The sequence below is a fragment of the Vombatus ursinus genome, unplaced genomic scaffold (assembly GCF_900497805.2).
Source record: "Vombatus ursinus unplaced genomic scaffold, bare-nosed wombat genome assembly UNPS02014812.1, whole genome shotgun sequence".
NCBI lineage: Eukaryota > Metazoa > Chordata > Mammalia > Diprotodontia > Vombatidae > Vombatus > Vombatus ursinus.
This window is the reverse complement of record NW_020954590.1, coordinates 4,316,914-4,338,384: the sequence shown is the minus strand read 5'-3', so window position 1 is coordinate 4,338,384 and position 21,471 is coordinate 4,316,914. Positions and strand designations below refer to the sequence as shown.

At 35.4% G+C, this 21,471-nt stretch overlaps 1 protein-coding gene across 1 annotated transcript in view; it reads left to right on the top strand.

Annotated features, from left to right (window-relative positions):
* Positions 1-21,471, top strand: part of LOC114053720 (thymocyte selection-associated high mobility group box protein TOX) — a 371,079-nt gene that overhangs the window by 187,541 nt on the left and 162,067 nt on the right. The window contains exon 3 of the mRNA XM_027876850.1: positions 15,356-15,598. Within this exon, the coding sequence (XP_027732651.1) occupies positions 15,356-15,598 (243 nt within the window). The remainder of the gene's footprint in view (positions 1-15,355; positions 15,599-21,471) is intronic.

Sequence of the window (21,471 nt, the reverse complement as noted above, 5' to 3'; positions counted from 1 at the left end):
ACGTATCTAACAATAAATACAGTAGAGAATTGGAACAGTTTAGTAAATCCAAAATAATTGGAAGATGGATGATTCTACTTCTCTATGCAGTCTCCATTTCCAAGGAGTTGAAGATATTAATAAATAATGTGTCATCAGTACCCCTTCTTGGTGTGCGGGGATGAATTGTTTTTTTCCCTTTTAATTATGTGAAAACAGAGGCTCCTAAAGGGTCTTCTTAAGGTAACTCTGTCACGTCCCATCTTTCTCTGCCCTGAGACTATCTTCCTTCTTCCTCAAAGAAGATATTTGAGCTTCCCTCTTCATGTTATGTCTCCATTCTTCTCTTTAGACAGAAGCTTCATTTGTCCCTAAAATCAGATAAGAAATGCTAGAATAATGGAAGTATTATTTTTAATATAATAAGATGATAGAATTTAGAGCTTGAAGACACAGTAGAGATCATCTTCTCATTTTATAGATTAAGAAACTCCCATAAAAGTTAAGTGACTAAGATTTAAGGTCACACAAATAGGAAATTAATAGCTTGGATGTAGTCTTATAACCCAAGGAATTCATAGTAACTTAAAAATGTATTGGTGGTTTCTTGGGAGAGTTTGCTTTGAAGTGGTGTTAGACAAATTACTTCAATGAGAGTGAATTGTCATATTTGTTTATAAATAGTGGCAATTGACTCTCTATGTAGCAAATCCAAAGGGGTGATTTCTGGAGGTCTGCCCAGGAATTAATTGTTAGGCTGACATGGACACAATCAAAAGTAATAATTATAATGATAACAACAATAATAATGGTGATGATAGTGATGATATTAATAATTATTAGTATAGCTAGCATTTATATAGGACTTTATAAGATTTACAAAGTGTTTTACATACGTTATTTCATTTAATCAGTAAAAAGGGTAAGTTTTGATAGTAAATGTATTTACACAGGACACACAAATCCCTTTCCTATAAGTTTCTTTTCACTGTATGTCTTTACAAGTTGTCAATAGAGACCACTAAATACAGTCGACCTGTTTTGGCCTGGCTTGATTTTAAATTAGAAATATGTGGTCAGAAGGTGAATAGACTACTCTTTCACCTTTTCTTCCAGAATGTACTGTCATAACAACTCAAGTCCCACATCCAGTTTTTCAACAAGCAAAGTCATGGGCTAAATTTGGAAATATTTAGTTCAAATCCCCCACATCGTTCTATTTATTCTCTCTGCTTTTGATTTACCTAGTAGTGTTTCTGTGAGAATCTAGTGAGGTATGGGAAGTACTTTGAAAACAATAAAAAACTTTATGAAAATGCAAAAGGATGCTATTATCTCTTTGTCTCAGTAACTTCTAAGGCTGCCCTTCTTTGTGGCTTGTTGTCTCTTCCTTCTTTGTCTAACCCCTCCTCTGCTACGCTTTCCTTTCCTATAACTTATATTTCCTCTTCCTTTTCTTAATTATGCCTATGATTCCATTCCTTCTAATCTTGGCCTTCTTTGCTTCCTTCCTTTCCTTTTTCTGTCTTTTACTTCCTTCTCACCCTCCATCCCTTCCCAAAAGATTCTAACACTCTGTAGGATCACATGATGTATATACTCTTTAAATATGCCCTTCTCCCTGATTGATCCTATCTGTTATTGTGACAGGATCAAGACCTAAAGTTCCTGAATATTGATTGAGATCTCCCACAGTTATTCTTTTTTTTTTTTTTGTCCTAGGCTATGGACGCCATGAATAGAAGGAACTTCTTCCAATCATCTAGATTAGCAACTTGTCTATAAAATGTAGTCTTAAATAATTTCCTAGGGCACTGATAAATTGATTTACTTGACAATGGTTGCGCAGTATGAGTCAGAGGTAGGACTTTAACCCAGGTCTTTCTAATTCCAAACCTACCCCTCTTTCTATCCTGCCTTTCTTCATTAAACTAGAAAAATTATCTTTTCCTGGACCTATTTCTACATCTGGTCTCTTCTCTGAACCTCCTCTTTACTTCAGAGCCAATATTCTTAATAGTGCAGAATCCTCTTCCCCTCTGGGTCTATTTTAGGTGCTCTCTGGTAAAAGAATAAGAATTATTTGTCACAGTATGTTATAGAGAATTGTCTTTCATTCTAAATCTTTGAATTAGGGTGAGAGAGAAACCCAAACAGAAGAATGTATCTATGAAGTTACCTCTCTTGCTCAGTATTAATTTCCTATCTATATTGTATAATTCTTTGTATATTCATAGCATATGTTGGATGTGAATATTACGTATTCATATATTACATAGTATATTACATCTGTCAGGTGGGGTATAGTAAAGATTCCTTTCATAGATAGATTGGCCTAGGTAGCTCCTGAGATCCATTCCAATTCTCAAATTCTGTGTATCCGATTCTGTTGTATGACACTGTACCTACTTACTACCTCTATAGCCTTCATCTAACTTATCTGGACCTCTTCTTACATGCACACAAACATACAGACACACACATATAAATACACATTCAACCCAAATAATTCTGCGATCTCATTAATGAAGATTTGCAGATTGTAACCTATGCTTGCCCAACTTTATATTCTTATTCACGTCCTCCTATAAGTTCATCGCAATGGATATACCCCCCACAAACTGGGGTACTTACTCCCTCAAGTCTTGAGTTCTTTTAACATATTATGTGTGCATATACACATATATATATATACACATGCACTCACACATGTATACGTGCATACATATTCATGTATGTATAAATGCATATTTTATATATAATAGTTAAATCTGCACATCTTCAGTAATGAGATTACAGATTAATTTTAGTTGAATGTATGTGTATCTATGTGTACATGCATGTAAGAGAAGATCCAGGTAAGTTAAACAAGTCAGGAAAGGTTATAGAGATAGTAAGTAGGTACCATGTTATACAATGGAATCTAAATCATAGAACTTTAGAGTTGGAATAGATCTCAGTAGTTATGTAGTTATAGATAGGGTCAGAGAAAGAGAGAGAGATACAGAATAAATAGATGGATGGATAGATAGATAGATAGACCACTACTGAACCCCACAGACACAGTGTCTCACTCACCTGCCTTGATCTTTGCCTGTTACAATTTTCTGGAACCCCCTTGACTCACCTGGACTTTCTCTTTTACTTGCTGATTGTACCTCCTTCAGTAACATTTCCCACCTTACAAGGTCTTTCTTATCCCTGGGTCCTTGTCATCTCTGGTATGACTCACCTCTCTAAGCAACCCCTGGTTTTGAAAGCATTTTGATTCTCAAAATGTCTTAAACTCTGGGCAAGAAGACAGACAATCTGCCTAGACCCACTAATCATTAGAAATAAGTGAGATGTGTTGTCCATTCTGTCCATGTTACCTAAGCAGATAATTTTGTCTAGTTGTAGAAAGCAGAAATCAGATCCTCCTGTATCCCACTAATGCATGTACCTTGGGCCAAAATACTATTTACAGATATGTGTTACAACTCCCTGGTTGTGAATGGCCCAGGTGCGGCAGAGGTATTTACATGCTATTAAAGAATAACAAAAGCCAGAGGAAGGTTTTCATTGTGTTGGGTAGAATGTCTAGTTAGGATTTACAGAAGGAGACATGGACAAGTATTGCCTAAGATGAGAAGACATGGAGAGGTTAAAATCTACAAAGGTATATAGCGTACTCATACAAACAAGATCAAGGATTCATCAGAGTCATAACCAGGAATAGTCGCCAATTGTTTTGAGTACATGGTAACTCCAGGTCCCTGAATAGTAACACAGTGAGTTGTGGAGAGAACATGGGATTGGGAATCCAAAAACCTGAGTTGGATTCCCAGATATGCCTTTTACCAGTTGTTTGATGTTACTTTCAAGCCATTGACTTAGCACCCACTATAAACAAGGCACTGTGCCGGGTGGTATGGATACAAAGACAAAAGAAAATGAAATAGTCCCTGACCTTAAGAAATTCATTCTAATGGAGGTGGAAGAGGAATGGCATCAGAGGGGCAAGGACAAGTTGCATAATATCTCTGGGCTTCAGTTTCTTTTTCTGTAAAATGAAGGTGTCAGACCAGTTGATCTCTGAGATCTCTTCTAGCTCTAAATCCTCTGATTGCTTGAAAATCCCTATCTATCCACATATACTATTCCTGAACCCCAGAAATCGATCACTTGCTGTGACAAAACAATGAATTCCCACGATGGGGGTTTTGCCCCTGACATCAGTCATGGCCATGGCCCAAGACCTTGCCGCAGAGAGCTCATCATTCACTGCGAATAAACTTGTCACAATACCTGGACTTTGTCCACATGGCAAGGCGGATGCTAAGATGGCTACCTCCCCAGTAGGGAAACCCTAGTAGATGATACCAGATTCACAGAGGATAAGGAGGCAACTCTGGAAAAGAAGCTTGGACACAGGACTCTGAGTAATTAACCCTAGTAGACTACTCATGGCTCTAAGCTATTAGTCTGGGGTTATGATTGATGTCCATTGCACTGAGCTTCAGATGAAACAAGAACCAGTGCAGATCAATTCAGTCAGTCAGTTCCCAAGATTTGGTTATCTGCTTACTATGTTCTGGGTGCTATGCTAAGCACAGGGAATAGAAAGAAAGGGGAAAAACTTGGTCCCTGACTTGAGAAGCTCACATTTTAGTGGGGAAATCAACCTGCAGACAACCATATATACACAAGATAAATACCGTGCAAATGGGAGGCAATTTCAGGGAGAAGACACTGGTAGCAGTGGAATCACTGGGAAAGTCCTCTTGAAGAAGGTAGAATTTGAGATAAGCACAGAAGGAAACCAGGGAAGACAGTATATAGACGAGGGAGAAAAAAACACTATCGGAAATCCTGAACTTGACAGTGATAGACAAGAGATAGACAACTTGAAACAAACTTTTGAATAGGTTTCATAAGGAAGCTTTGTCCCTAGACAACAAACCTCTGAAGAAAATCTCCCTTTGTGCTTCAGAGTCAATAAAATGTAATTTTAGGTACAAGCTAAAATTGCCCCTTGGACATTTTCCAGTTGCCTGTCTTATCCCTTGCAGATCTGCCTGATCTCTAGCTTCCAGATAACCTTTACCCACCTCATCCTGCCATCACCTGAACTTTGTGGCACCTTTCCAGAATACCCCCTTTTACAATTTTATTTTTTCCACACATGGTCATGCACACAGTAGGCCCTGGGTAAATATCTATTGAGTGAATGAATGTCATGTCAGAAAATTAATGGTTTCTTGAGGCATTGCCCTTTGCCTAACCTGAAAAAGAAAAATTGATGTACACAATGAAACAAAAGCTGTACCTTCTACAATCATATATTTTGATAACTGTTGCTTGATAAATTAGTACATTGTGTGTTTTTATAAATGAATGTGATTTATTGCCATTGTCTAACATGTGAAGGAAGACAAAAAAATTGTTTGCAGGATCGTTGGATTGAGCACATGAATGGCACTGTTGGACAGTTCTTGCTGAATGTTCAGATGATTTATGTAACAGACCGAAGGTTGCCACAGTAATACATTATAGTCTCAAGCTATCAAACTTGGTTCATGCAGAGACAAAAGAAGCTGAAAAATACTTACTTCTGAAGGTCCCCCTCCACCCTTGAGGGGAAAAAAAAATGAGAGATACACTGATCTTTTTCAAACTCTTGGGGGAACATGGGAGGAGGGAGAGATATTTTCCTATATTATTGTAATTTCAGAATGTATATAGAGTCCACTTATTTTTATATTCTAATGACCTCTTCCTTCTTTAATTATTTGAACCATGAAAAAGAGCTGTAAAAAAGATTAAATATTTTAAAATAGCATTTACTTACTCTTGGTATTAAGGATATATGTTACAGATTAAAAATTAAGACATCCTATACATGTTTACCTGTAATGCCATTTTTCCTTTCAAAATGAAAAACATTTTAAGATGTGATAGCATATCTATAGTGAGTTAAATTTATTCATGATTATGTGTACGCTCACAGAAGCAAATTTACCCTATAAGAAAAGCTGTGATATAGTAGGAATAGTGTTGGATTTGGAATAAGAGGTCTTGGAATTGAATCTTGGTTCTACTTATTATCACCTCTGTAATCTTGACCTAGAAGTTTAACTTCTCAGGCCCTCCATAAATTGATATCTGTAAAATGGGGAAGTGGACTAGATTAAGGTGCCTTTCAGCTCTAACATTTTGTGAAGTCTGACTTTTTGATAATAAGACTTCCTGTCATCAAAGATAATGTTCTGTATGCTGATTGTTCTGGGTGGACAGAGGCCTATAGATGCAAAGAATCATGTAGAAAAAAGAAGATAGGAAAGGTTAAGAAGAAATTTTTCTTCTTTGATTCTCGTCAGCGTAAATTAGTATGAGAAATATCTGTAGTCAAGAGGAAAGTCTGCATAAGTTAACATTGCGCTTCCACATACATCAGCATACCTATAGCAAAAAAGAATGTGAATGGTACAGAGAAAAAAGGGAAACACTAAACCTAGGGATGAGATATGTAAAATATTGGCTTTGAACATGGTTGAGAATGTGGAAGCAAAATGATGACAGAAATGAAACCTTCAATAAATGAGATGAAGTGATGAAAATTAGATGGTTTGTATGTGAAATTGGAATCTTGCAACAAGGACATAGGTAATGCATCCATAGTCAGTAGATATCATCTCAAGGAGAATGTTTAGTTTATACAGGTATGGTTTTCAGGACAGATATCCTGCCCTAGACTGGGGCAAGGTGATCCATCACAAACTAATCTAATTCAAAAGAAAAGATTACTAACCCCATGGTCTCTGAATTCCATTCTCACCAGAAGGACTGGATCATTAATAGGGCTTCTTCATCATGATCTTTCTAAGGAGGGGAGGTCTTGTCAGGGAACAGGAAAGTAATTTGTTGCATAATCAATTTGATGATTTGATTTGACTTGGTTTGTTTTGGATTTTTTAAGACACGTGTGTATATATATATATATGTGTATATATATATATATATATATATATATATATATATATATATATATATTTTCCTTTGGGGTTGATAGATACACAGTAAATTCTCTGTACTTTTTAATTTTAGCAAGTTGCCTGGGGCACTAAGAAGACCATGGATCATAGATGATAGCTAGAAGACGCCTTAAAAATTAGCAAAATCAGTCCCATCCCCCAACTTTACAATGAAAAAACTGAGGCCCAGAAAAGTTTAGTGGTTTGCCCAGGGTTGAACAGCTAATAATTGTCTGAGGTAGGAGTCAAACCTAGGTTCTCTTAATTCCAAGTCTCATCTTTTATCTACTACAGAATCTATTCACTATTCTATCCACTCCCTCTTAAGTATACTTTTTATTGCAAATTAATAAATTAATATTCTTGTTTGCACCAAGTTACCAGGAAAAGATCACTCTTGATTGAATTCACCACTGAATTACCCAGACCAACACAGGGAATCGAGCAGATGCTGGAGAAGATACAACACAAAGAAATCCAAACTAGCCCTGAGTGGTGACTTCAATATTCCATATTTATCAACACTCAGTATAGAATCCTGTCCCTATTCCCTGCATACAAAACTTTCCAGTCTCTTTTTATTGTTAATTTATAGAATTTGATCTCATTCCATTAAAACTATGGCAGCAGGGAAGGGGAGTAGACCATAGGATCCAGGAATGGAAAGGGACCTTAAACATCATCTGGTATATGCTGAAATTTTGCTAATAACATCCCTAATAAATGATCATTAAGCCACTGCATAAAAGCCCCAATTGAGAGAATACCTACCATGCCAGGGCACCCCATTCTATTTTTAAACAGCTTTGATTCGCAGATTTTTTCCCCTTGTATCAAGTCTGCTTTATACAACACCCACCCACCCCTTCTCTAATATCATGGTTCTGCATTCCAGGATCAAGTTACACAAGTCTAATCTCTTTCACATGATAGCCCTTCAAATATTCACGGATGGCTTTCATCAGTTCTCATCCCCTCATATAGAACTCAAATAAAGCTTGCAGTCCACTCAAATCTCCAAAATTTTGTCCAAAAAAAATTGTTATCTAACCATGTATCCCCTACTCTGTGGTATTTGTGAAATTGATTTTTTGAACTTGTGCAAAATTTTGCTTTCATCTCTGTTGAATGCCATTTTATTAGATTCAGCTCAGGACTCTAACTTGTCGCATTCTGATTATGGTAGCTGTACCATCTTTTCCAACTTTGTGTCATCTGAAAATTTCACAAGGATATATACGTACATACATACATACACATATATGAATACATATATGCCTTTTTCAGAGATAAGAATATTAAGTAGTACAAAACCAAGCACAGATCCCTAGTGCAACTCACCAGAGACCTCATTTCATGTTAAAATGCATCCTGCCTCATTCATGACTACGGGTCTGAATCCTTATTATTATTCTGTGATAGCTCAAGTCTTTCCACTGTGCTAATAGTGAGAACACGATTGACTTTAACAAATGCTTTCCTAAAATTCAGATTATTTGCTAAATGTATTTGGTTTTCTGGACTTGTTCATATGTATCAGGAGCCATCCTAAAATGTGATACCTAGAACGAAACACTATAATCCAGCTGTGATCTAGCCAGGGCAGTCTCTAATGTAGGAGACCTCTAATCTCCCTCTTTCTGGACTCACTGCTTCTAAGTAGCCTAAAGTCGCATAGTTTAGGGGCAGCCGTGTCACATCCTTGAGTTATAGTTAGCTAGCATATGGATAACTAGTATCTTCGGATCTTTTCCACATGAACTCTTGTCTAGCCATATTTCTCTCATCCTGCATTTGTTCATTTGATTTTTTAACACAAAAGTAAGTTTTTGCATTTTATTCCTATTAAACTTCATTTCATTAGCCATTTTTTTAGCCTGCTAAAATCTTTTGTATCCATATTCTGATATTCAATTTATTTTCTAGTAAGTAACATAGTAGACTTGGAGAAAGGAAGGCCTGGACTCAAATCTCTCCTCAGATACTTATTTGTCATGTGACAATTTGGAGGATGTATGTTATAAGTTGTGTTTAATTGTCATTAGCCTGAATTCCAGTTTCTTGGAGGGCTAACAATCTTTCCAGTTTTGGATCTCTGGACCTTGTTTAACCTTGTCTTCATAACTATTCTTCAATAAAGTCAGTCTTCCATCATTACTCATGTTTTTATAAATTCATAAAGTTAAAATTGCCAATTATAACCCTAAAATGCAAACTTGCTTTATAAAGTTCAGGAAACTGATAACTAGATAATATACATCCAGCTAAAGAAAAAATACACTTGTTTACAAAACTCAGTAATGGTGTAAATTTTTGAATGCAGAGTTTAGCACATAGAGGAACAGTATGTAGTAGTTGTGCCTGGTAGTAGTAGGGACAGTAGTGATTTCCTTTTATCCAGAAATGTGAAACAAATGTCATCTATGGCTTTGTCCAAATCATTGACAAGTATCAAATAGTACAGGGCCAACGACAGGGGCTATGGCACGCCACTGCTGTTTATGTCTGATGGGTCAACCCAGTTCCAAATTTACAGTTCTACTTTTATTCAGCCTATATACCTTCATTTTGCCCACAAGGACAGGTTATACAGGTATATCATACATGTGGAACTTTCACAATGTACCATTCTGGTGATCTTTTCGCAAAGGGAAATGAATTGGTCTAACACTAGGATAGTTTATAATGATCACTTTACAAACCACTCCTTTGATAATAAGCTATAGAATTTTTCCAGGAATTAAAGTTAAGCTTCCCCACCTATTGTTTGAAGACTTCTTTGTATTCCCCCTTTTTTGGGGGAAGGGGAGAAACAACATCCAGGAGGAAATAATAGAAATGGAAGTCCCCTACAAAATAACTGCAAATTGCAAGATATATGAAAGGTTTGTTTTAATATAATTACAAAATGTTCTTCAAAAAAATAATGAGCAATTTAAAGAACTGGAGAAATATTCATTGCTCATGACTGGATAGAACCAATATAAGGAAAATGGTGTTACTACCTAAATTGTATATTTCGTGCAATACCAATTAAACTACCAAAAGATTAATTTAAAAACTTAGATAAAATAATGACCAAATTCATTTGGAATGACAGAAGATCTAGAATTTAAAGGGAAGAAATACGAAAAAGTAGGAAAGAAGGGAAAATAGCACTTCTGGACCTCAAATTATGCTGTACTTGGTGACATATTCCCAATTTGACAAGAATCAATGGGAAAACTAGAATGCCATTTAGCAAAACTTAGGTTCAGACCATCATATTACTCTGTATACCATAATAAACTCAAAATGGATTCACAGACTAAATATTAAATGAGTTACCAAAAAAATTTTCAGAAGAATATGGTTAAGGAAAATTCTCCCCCTAGATAAATTTATAAAAGGTAGATACTTTACATAACTATGTCTAGGGGGAAAAATCTGAACTAAGTAAGAGATAAAGATGATCACTAAAGATAAAAAAGATTTTTTTACATAAAATGGAAAAGATTTTGCATATTTTTCTGTATGACACAGATACTTAAAAGTCCAGGTATAATGACCCCTTCTCCCAACAACATACAGAACTTGTACTAACATGGTAATGGTCCTTCAAACTCTTTATAAATTCAGATAAAAAGATAAAAGCTTCAAATCAGAAAGATATCACTCCCATCATTGGGCTGTCCACAGTTCTGTGATCTGCTTGCCAGTTCTCCTGTCTTTCTATTCTATGCTAACTGCTTATTAGAGGTCTGCCCTCTGTTTTTTGTTTTGTTTTGGGGTTGTTTTTGTTTTTTGCTTGCTCCTGGAAGCTGACTTCAGCCCTAAAGACTCTACTCATACGTTCATGCCTATTAGATTGTAAGCTTCTTGAGGGCAGGAACTTTTTTTTTTGCCATTGTATCCCCATATTTAGCATAGTGCTTTGCACAGAGTAGGCACTTAATAAATGGCTTTTTTTAAAATTACTATTATGAACACAAAATTGCCTGCCTTGAACCTCAGCAGCCCTAGTAGGTCAGGTATCATCATCATATTGCCTGTATAAACATTCTCCTCCCTCCATTCCTTCACTCCAAAGCTTTCTCAAACAGATGCCCTGTTCAAGAGTCCTAGCTGTAGAGAAAAAAATCCTGAAGTTATAAACTGCACAGAAACTCTATACTTCCTCAAAAGACTTTGATTCAAGTTCTAGTTCTGAAACTTCTAGCTGGGCAAGTCTTTTAATCTCTTTGCAAATTGAGGATCATCATTCTTACACTTCTTACCTCACAAAGTTGTTTTAAAGAAAGTCCATTAAAAACCATGAAGTGCCATAAAATGTGAATTATCTATTCTTATTGTTGCTGTTGTTTTTGTTGCCATTCTTCAATAGCAATCATGAAAAAGGAACTGAAAGACAAAAGAGATCTGTGATTTCACAATGGTTCTAATGGGAATGTCCTTCTCCCAGAGTCATGGAACATAGCACAGACTACGCATTGTACTATAGGCCAGCAGTAGCCATAGTGAGGCACCAAAGTGAATTATCAGATGTCAAATAACCCTCTGGTTCTTACTACTTCCTACAGACTAATCATCTCTCACTTGATGCATTTGGTTGATTGCTTATACCTTCGAACATCAACGAATAGCATCATGGTGTCAACTGACAAATTCAAATGTTCTCGGAATAGAAGGCATTTAGTCAGTCTTATGTAAAATGGAAATTTGTAAACCACATGTCCTTAATCATCCTCTTAACTGATTTGTAACCCTTAAAAGAATTGTCATCATCATTATGACTTTGAGATGTATGGAAGAAATTTGGTCTAGTGGAAAGAACATTCTATTTGGAACCTGAGAACTTGTTTGAATCCTAGTTTATCTATTTACTTGTGTGACCTTGAGTGTGACCTCAGTGTCCTCATCAATAATATAAGGAATCAGACCAGATTGTCTTTAACATCCTTTTTAATTCTGTGTTCCCTAAAAAAAACCCAGCGAAATGTGGTTAACATGGAACTTAGCTCTGTTAGTTTCATAAAACCTTTATCATAGGACAGATGTGTCTTACAAAGACATTTTTATAGATTTCCTAATTCATTTCCACACACACATAAAGATTTCCAGTAAAGTTAATCTGACATCATAGTTAGTTCTTTGTCAGTATTGGTACATCTAGATATAAATGCCACTATATAATTACATGGCTCCAATTATACCATAACAGACGTGTACAAAATAACTATATCATGATTTTCAAAAAAATTTCTTTGTCACAAGTAGAAGCTGCTTAGTAACCTTGTACAGTTATATTTAATGATCACTCTAACTACCCATTTCTGGTTAAGTTGTGGGAATCTGCGGTTCTGGTATGTAATTACATGGGTTAAATGAAGTTAATGTGTAATTACATGAAAATAACCATGTAGCTGAGTTAAATTGCAGTACAATTGTTATCACTGAATGTAAAGTGATACCAATTAAACCTCCCTTTGAAACACCACAAATTAAAACCTAACTACCAGGAAAATTCTATTACAGAAAGACACCATACACTAAAGAGAGTATCATTGAGTATTTTCGTAGGTTTAAGTATCTCTTTTTAAAACCAGAACCTTATTTCCCCTTTGTTATTATAGTGCTTCTGCCTCATTCGGTGAAAGATCAAACAGCAACCCTTTTTTTCCCCATAGCTACTTAAAGATAAACATCATGAAATCCAAAACTTGCCACTTTGATAAGAAAGGATTCATGCTTCAAGTAGGACTAGATGACCTCTAAGGTCATCTCTTTCAACTTTAAAAGTCTATGATTCAAAGATAAGAAACCCAAATATTAGCATAGCCCTTCCACATAAATATAAGATTAAGGGAGAGAGCAGCTCTGGGAGAAGACTCAGATACTCCTTCAGTATACAGCAATTACATGTTCTATGTAAAATTCCCCCTTTGCAAAAAGAGAAAATCTGCTTCCTCTCTATTAGACCACCCTTCATGCCATTGCTCATGTTAAAACCACACCAAAGCCAAAAGCAGCCCTGAAAATTAGCACAAGCTCAGAAACCCAGAGCCTGAAGGTAATCTAGTTGATGACAAGTAAGAATTAAATTTAAAATTATACATATCACTAACAGTGTATTTCCTCAAATTAATGGCATGCGCTCTAAGCTTTTGAAATAACTAAGAAATAGGGAAAACATTGTATCTGGTCATTTCTTCTTGGTTTTTACATTTTAAGATTCTATCTCCAAGGCTGAATTAAGCTTCTCCTTCATTCCGCCCTCCAAACTCTCTCTAATCTCCCATTGTGCACGCAAGCGCGCGCACGCGCACACACACACACACACACACACACACACACACACACACACTTCCTGCTCTTCAGGACCTGCCTCAGTTCCAGATGTTACTAGTAGCTCTTCATTTAATCATGTCTTCTAGCAGCACCTAAATAAATATATCAGAACTTGTAAAACATTTAGCAAGTGCGATTCAAAGATTTTCTTTCTGTTAGACAAATAGACACCATCTGGAGAAAATAACCCCAGGCTCTTGGAAGCTATTGCATGAAGCTTAATGGCAGAGCTCCCAATGACTACCTTCTAACTACTGTCTTTGGCTTTCACTTTCTGGCTGCCCTCCTGCATGACCATTGAAAATCTTGCCTATCTATCTCAGCATGCAGTGTTATGTTACATTATACAAGGTAAAACTTGTTATTGATGATCCTGAAGACTGGAAAGCTTCTCTCAAGTCAAATAATAGGATGCATGAAAATATTGGGACTGAAATTGTCTCTCCTTATAATACCACCTGCTCCAAGTAAACATGTTTGTCCACAGATATGTTCATCAGTATTGTTTCATATGCTCTTCTTATTATATAATTTTTCTTAATTCTCTTTGAATATTGCCATTTTCTCTTTTGAGCTAAAATCTCCCAAATACTCTTCCATTACCATAGTTTTCTCTGATGACACCTTCCAGGGGAAAGCATAAATATCATTAGTTGTTATTTCACTGATTAATTCCTATGCCTTAATTTGTATTGTTACTATTTTCTAAAATCTGTAAAAATTAATTTAGGTTAACTGCAATATTTAGTTTTGACTTGATTCCCAAGGAAAAGAATTCATAGAAGTGAATGTTAATAGTCTGAAACCAAGAAAACTATCTCCATTTGAATTTGCAGCTAAAAATAGGCCTTCCTATTGAAAAAATAAAAATTGATTCCATTTTGTAATTGCATCTATTCTGTATCTCTGCCACTATTTTGTGTAACTGCCTAAGCCATATTTCTTTGTCTTTGAATTAAGTTTGGAAGTTCATAGGTTAAGAAGTTCAGTTTCTTCCTCTCTGAGTTTAAAAGTTCAGTTTTCCTATAAATCACTTTAATTAAAACAAACCTGTTATCTCTATACCACTAGTTGTCCTTGTACAATTAAAGGAAATCTGTTATCTCTGTATGTACCATTAGTTATTCTTGTAGGTAGACTAATCAATTAGAATTTCCTAGCAAGATGGAAGGAGAGGTTGTGGCTATCCCTGCATTCCTGATTTCCAGCCAATCAAATTATTCACCATGTCTATGGTGCATCTAACTTTGTAGCAATCATCTTGTCTTCCCCATCTATGAAGTTGCCTTCTATTTATTTGGATGCTCTTTTTGTCTATAAAAAATGATCCATTAGCTCTCATTTGGAGTTCTAGTTTGCTGAGGAGGCTGAGACCCTGTATACTGGCAAATTTATGCTTTGCTAATAATTTGATTATGGTTGAAGCTTGTGCCTCAGTTTATCTTAATTTTAATTGTAACACTATTTATGTTTTGTTTATTTTTGGTTTTGTATATCATGCTTTCAATGAAGCTATACCACAATATGCGCAAGTAACTTCTCTATTGTTATGATGTGGTTTTTTTTTCCAGTAGAAAGGTGAGTATATGGGTTTTTTCAAAACCTAAAAGTTTCTGCAATTCATTTTATTACAGCCCATGATCTGAGCTGTAGGGAGCCCTATGAAGCACATTTGATCAAACATTAATTTCATAAATTGCTTTCCTTCCCCACAATTCCCATGAAAAAGGTATTCAGCTAGATTAAGACTCTGGAAAATTTTAATGGGACCCTTGAAATCTGTTTGATTTCAGCTTTTTGGGAGGAAAAAAACCTGCCTAATGGAGGCTATGTGCATACCAGACAGGCTTATGCCTCTGAGGCACTTTCCCTCCATGCATAATAGCCAAACTGCAACAGGAGAATCTATGAGTGTTTGAAATGTTCTGTTTGCTAAATTGATGCTACTGCCTGAAGTAACATATAAGCGGGTTATATGAGGGCATGCTCATGTGTGTGTGATGATTTTCAACAATATTCTTATTTTCATTTCACAGTCTTACCCTGGCCCAAGCCTTGAAAGTGAAGACTTTAACATTCCTCCAATTACACCCCCTTCACTACCTGACCACTCGCTGGTGCACCTAAATGAGGTAGAGTCTGGTTACCACCCTCTTTGTCACCCAATGAACCATAATGGGCTGCTTCCATTCCATCCGCAAAATATGAACCTACCTGAAATCACTGTATCCAACATGCTGGGCCAAGATGGAACACTGCTGTCAAACTCCATTTCTGTGGTAAGAACTTTTACCCATTTGGGGGACATGGAGAGAGGTGGTGGTGAGCTGGATTAATGAGTGAGACTTTTAAAATGATCATAAAACAGTATTATGAAGCCAGAAGTACTGACAACTGCTTAAAATGTTTGCCAAATGACCTATATTTCTGTACTATATTCTGCAAAATGCTGAAGTGATTTTCTATCTATTCTTTATCAAAAGTCGAAGTAAAACCATCACTTATTTATTTCAAATGTTCATATAAGTATCAGAAATCCTAAATATAGTATTGATGAGCTTATTATCATAGAATCTTATCATCCTAGAGATGGAAGGGAACTTAGCATCCTCTAGTCTGATATCCTAATTAACAGTATAATTAATCCTTAGAACAACAGCTCTGACAAGTGGTCATTTCACCCTTTATTTTAATATGTCCTTTGACAGGAAATGCCATTACTTTTTAACATAGTCCATTCTGCTATTGAATAGCTATAGATGTTAGAATTTTCTTTCTTACATTAAGCCAAAAAATGTCTCTGTAATTTATTCATCGATCCTAGTTCTGCCCTCTGAAGCCAAGAGTTAGAAAGAATAATTCTAATCTCATTTCTACATGATAGCCCTTCAAATATTTGAAGAAAGTTGCCATACCCCAAATATCACTAGTTTCTTTAGCTGTTCCTTAGAACATGGTTTCCAAATCTCTCATGCTGGTCACCTCTATCGGATACAGTCCAGTTTGCCATGTGTTATGCATCATGCCTAAAATATGTCATATCATTCTGAAAATAATATTCTAGAGGATCTAAATAACATTAGTTTGACTAAATCTGCCTAGCACCAAGTATGGTGGCACAGTTAATTATATCTCCCTTGATCTGGATATGATGGTTTTTTTGTTTGTTTGTTTTCCTATGCAGCCCAAGAATTGCATTATTTTTTAAAAGCAATGTTAGCTCATATTGCCAAGTTTATTATCACACAGAGATCCCCTTTTTCACATATTACGTATGCCAGGTCTCTCTCACCCTGTACTCATTGAATTGATTTTTTAACCTAAATGGAGGCTTTTAAAGTCGTCTTTATTAGAATTCATTCTTTTAAGTTTTGGTCCAGCATTCTAGTCTGTTGAGGTAATATCTTTATTCTGTTATCCATTGTGTGAGCTATCTCTACAAGCTTTGTGTTATCCACTGATTTGATAAGAATGCTTCCTTTTTGTCTTCACTGAGTAATACAGTAGGACAGGGCAAAGGACCACAGATCTCTGCAACTTGCTTCTAGATACCTTTCTCTTTTGTGACAATAATCCTTTTTTTTTTTTCGCTTATTTGTGGAACTATCTATGAATCTATCTAGCTGTGCTATTATGATCAGAATGATCTGACTGATTAACTTGTTAATTTGAAACACAATAACTCTTCTAGGCAACATTTTTATTACCAGAATCATTAATGCATTTTGACTGTCAGATAGATTACTTGGTTATCTAGTCTTAACTAAATAAATTGAGTTTTCAGTCAGATTATTCTGATACAGATATAAAAAGATGTTCCACTGGATTTCTATTTGAAGTTGAAATTAAGTCTTTTAGAAAATAGATTTTTTTTTATCCTTCATGTTTTAGTATGCTGTCTGGCACATTGTTGACTGACTGAACATAGACTATAGCTTTTCTCCATGGTTGGGCATGGAATTATATGCAATTTTTTTTTTATCCAAACTGATTTCGGGGGTGGGGTGGCATTGCCTACAAAGACTTTCAATATCACTGAAACAACTTCTCCAGATTATTCCAGCTCAGGAGACCCTGCCTAGGAGAATGAATAGTAAGTAATTAGACTTTTAAAACAAACAAACTAGAACTTAAATATTTTGAAGATTATTTAATTATTCCTTTGATGCTGCCATTTTCCAAACATGGGTGGAGCTCTTTTGGGGGATTACCATCAGGAAAAGTTTACAAACCATCAAAGAAAATGGGCTACTTTATAACCATGTGAGATAAAGGAATATTATATAAAATCTTTTTTTCTGGAAATACTCACTTTCATTTCCATGACATGACCTAGGGAAAAATGAGTCATTTATTTCTAAGGCACAAAATTAAGTTTTTCTTCTCATTTACATTAACTTGATTTCTCTTCCTTCATATTACCAACTTGATATGTCCTAAAATTTCCAAGAATTTAATAATAATAACCACAACTGACATTTATATGTTTTATAGTTTACAAATAACTTTAGCTATATTATATGTTCTCATTTAAAAAATGTTTGATGATTTTTTTGGGGGGGGTTAATACTACAGTTATTTTCTATAACTTCCATAAAAGCAAAAAAAGGAGAGTTAAGTAAAAACCAGCCAACACCATGACTATGTCTGACAGTATATTCGGCATTCAGTACCCATAGTTCAGTACCCACTTTTCTACCAAGAGAAGTGTATCCCATAAATGATTCTATGAAACTAAACCTGGAATAGCATTTAATCTAAAATCTGATGTTGTTACTATTATTTTCAGTTACATCATCATAGGGTCATATATCTAGAGTTAGAAGGGGCCCTGAGAGGCCATATAGCCCACCCTCATCATTTTATACATGAGGAAATGAAGGATTAAAAACATAAAGTGACTTGTCTAAGGTCACTCCAATAGTGACAGGGCTGGGATTCAAACCAAGATCTCCTCACTCCAAATTCACTGCTTTTTCACCATTTTCTCATTAAGCCCTCATGACGTCCCTGGAGTATAAGTGATGTAGGTTACCACTATCATCATCTTCATCATCATTATTTCCATTTCACATATAAAGATATTGAGGCACAGAGCATGTAAATGACTCTCTTAAAGTCACATAAGTGACAAGTGACAGAGCCTAGAATCAAATCAAAGTCTTCTGTTTTCTTTCCACTAAAACAGTGGTTACCATTTAGTGGTCCAAGGCAAAAGTGTCAAAATCACTGTCTGGATTAGATTAAAATGAAATTGGAAAGTGTTTAATAAAATAGATAAAAATACAATGCAACATAAATAATATTAAATTTGTGAATTTCTAAATCAATATGCAGCTAGCAGGAAATTTTCTATTTGAGTTTGATACCACTTGCCCAAGGGATTCACGATAAAAATTCTTTAATCATGTTTTAAGCAGTAAATGATTACATAATACTCCAAACAGTATATTAAATTACCCTGGGTTCATAATACATCCCCTTTCAAAAGTCTGCTCTCAGTAGAAGTTCTAATAAACTAATTCATACTAAAATGTAAATGATGACTAAGTGTTATTTCTTCCAAGGATTTTTTTTCCCCAAGGGACAAAGTTCCATTTTGCTTAAGGTTGAAAAATAAATATCAAATTGTAGAATTTTCAATACCAGGATGATGGGTAGAAATAATATTCTGGGAAATAAAACATCCTGGCTAGTACACCTGAACTTCTAATACACAAGTGGACACTTACTCTGCTTAACAAAAGAACATCCTATGGAGTGATACCAAGACACTTTCCCTGCCAGATGATTCTGTTTGACTATGTCTTGGGGTGTTCTAGCTGATGGCATACATTCAACCCTCTATACTGAATTCATTTTTCTGATGTATGGCAGTGTGGTCTGATATCGATAGGCTTGGGCTTTTAGTGAATTTCCAAAATCACTTTAGCTTATGACACAAGGATGAAAAAGCTTATATTACACTGAGATCTTTGCCAAGGCTGAAGTACAAGCTTTTTGCTAATTACATGCCACAAAATATGCTGTAAAAGTTCAATAGGAATCTAACAAAGAGAGAAAGTTTATGAATAAGAAATTCTTTTCCATCTACCAACATTGCTTTTAGAAGGTTCTTCTTCGCATCTTGTCCTTAATCCAGGTATAACTATGATAACAAACTTGTCAGTTACTGAAAGCCTACTTTGGTCTTTAGATGCTGAAGAAACTATTGAAGAAATAGTAATAGCTGCCTAGAGACAGCTAGATGGCACAGTGGGTAGAGTGTCTGGCCTGGAGTCAGGAAGACCTGAGTTCAAATACAGCCTCAGACACTTAGTAGCTGTGTGACTGTGGGCAAGTCACTTTACTTCTGTTGGCCTCAGTTTCTTCATCTGTAAAATTAGGATAATAAAAGCATCTACCTCCCAAGACTGTCGTAAAGATCAAAGGAAATAATAATTGTAAAGTGCTTAGCACAGTACCTGGCATATAGTAAAGGCTATATAAATGTTAGCTATTATTATTAACTATTAGTAAGATGTGACTCCTGCCTCAGAAAGCTTATAATTTTGTTAAATAGGCAAAAATAATGCAAGACTCAATTAGCAATGAAAGACACCATATTATTAACTATCAAGAACACAAATATCATAAGAATGCAGAGAAGGAAGCAGTCAGGAGGAAGGAAAAGTTCTTTTTTAAAAAATAACTTTTTATTGAACCTTCTTTTTACATTATCAAATTTTCTCCAGTATTCTTCTCCCTCCCAGAAAGCCATTTCATTTAATAAATATTTTTAAAGAAAAAAATGAGGAAAAAAATCAGTAAAACTGATCAATGCATTAAAATAGTCTGAATGTATGTACAGTGTATCATACCTGTGGATCTCGTACTGCTTCAAAGGGGTGGAGGAGCGGTGCCTTCTTGTATCTCTTCTTTGTAATTCACAACATTCATTTTTTATTGCTTTGTGGTTGTTCTTTGCATTTATATTATTGTAGTCATTGTGTATTTTTGTTTTCTTGACCCTGCTCACTTTGCTCTATATCACTTCTTGTAAATCTTTCCAGGTTTCTCTGTATTCATCATATTCTTTGTTTCCTGAAGCACAATAGTATTCTATTGCATTCATGTAACACAATTTGTTTAGCCATTTCCCAATTGATGGACATCTGCTTTGTTTTCAATTCTTTGCTATCACAAAAGATGCTCTTTTAAATATTTTAGTGTATATGAGAACTTTCTTTTTATCAATGGTAGAGAAGAGCTTGGTGGAGGTATTTAAAAAGCCTTGGAAGCCTAGACTAGATTTGATGACATTGGGAAAGGAGACTGACAATATGTTGCTAACCTATTTTCACATTCACCTCAGTCCCTAGAAGCATACAAATGTCAAGGCAGATGACCCTCCATTTTCACACTTTGGAAGTTTATAAGTCTTTAAAGGATTATTTGCTTTGAAAAGTACTTTGGAAATAAGAGATTTTTCAAAAGCATTTTTCAAGCCATGCTTCTTGAGGAGAATTTACTCAAATTAATTTTAAGTCTTTGGACCTTTTACTGGTACTCATGATTGATGTGATCCAAAAAATTTAGCTATTGAACTACAGTGACTTGCCTGCCAATAATTGAGACACTCTGGTGAATAGGTCACAATTTCTGACCAAACTGCTTATGCAAACACTGAACGAAAAGGTGGTGAAATTAAACAGTAAAAGGGGCCTGAAAGGAACCTAGTACTTCCCTTTCAAATCTCCTCTCAAAAGCTCACACACAATATGAGCAAAAACTCCTCAAAGCCACCATGCAGAGCATGAAATAATGTCCTTTCCATAAGCTCTGACTGTAAATGGTTAGTTGAATATAGAATATAGCCTACATGGATTTGTGTATAAGGGCAAATAACTTTAATTGGATTAAAGAGCAGCATCACCACTGTTAATAAAGAAGTCCCCCTAGATTTTGGCAGCATTATGTTTATATCTTCTCAGTTAGGTTTTTAATCAATGCAGAATAATTAAGTATTTTTAGCCTAATTCAAATATATATTATATATATATATTTTTTTCCTGGGATTTGCCTTAGAAAATGGTTTCATTTTAGAAAAGGGACTGCCCTTATCACTCACAAAAAAACAAGGCCACAGATTCTGTATCATGGGCTTTTTCTA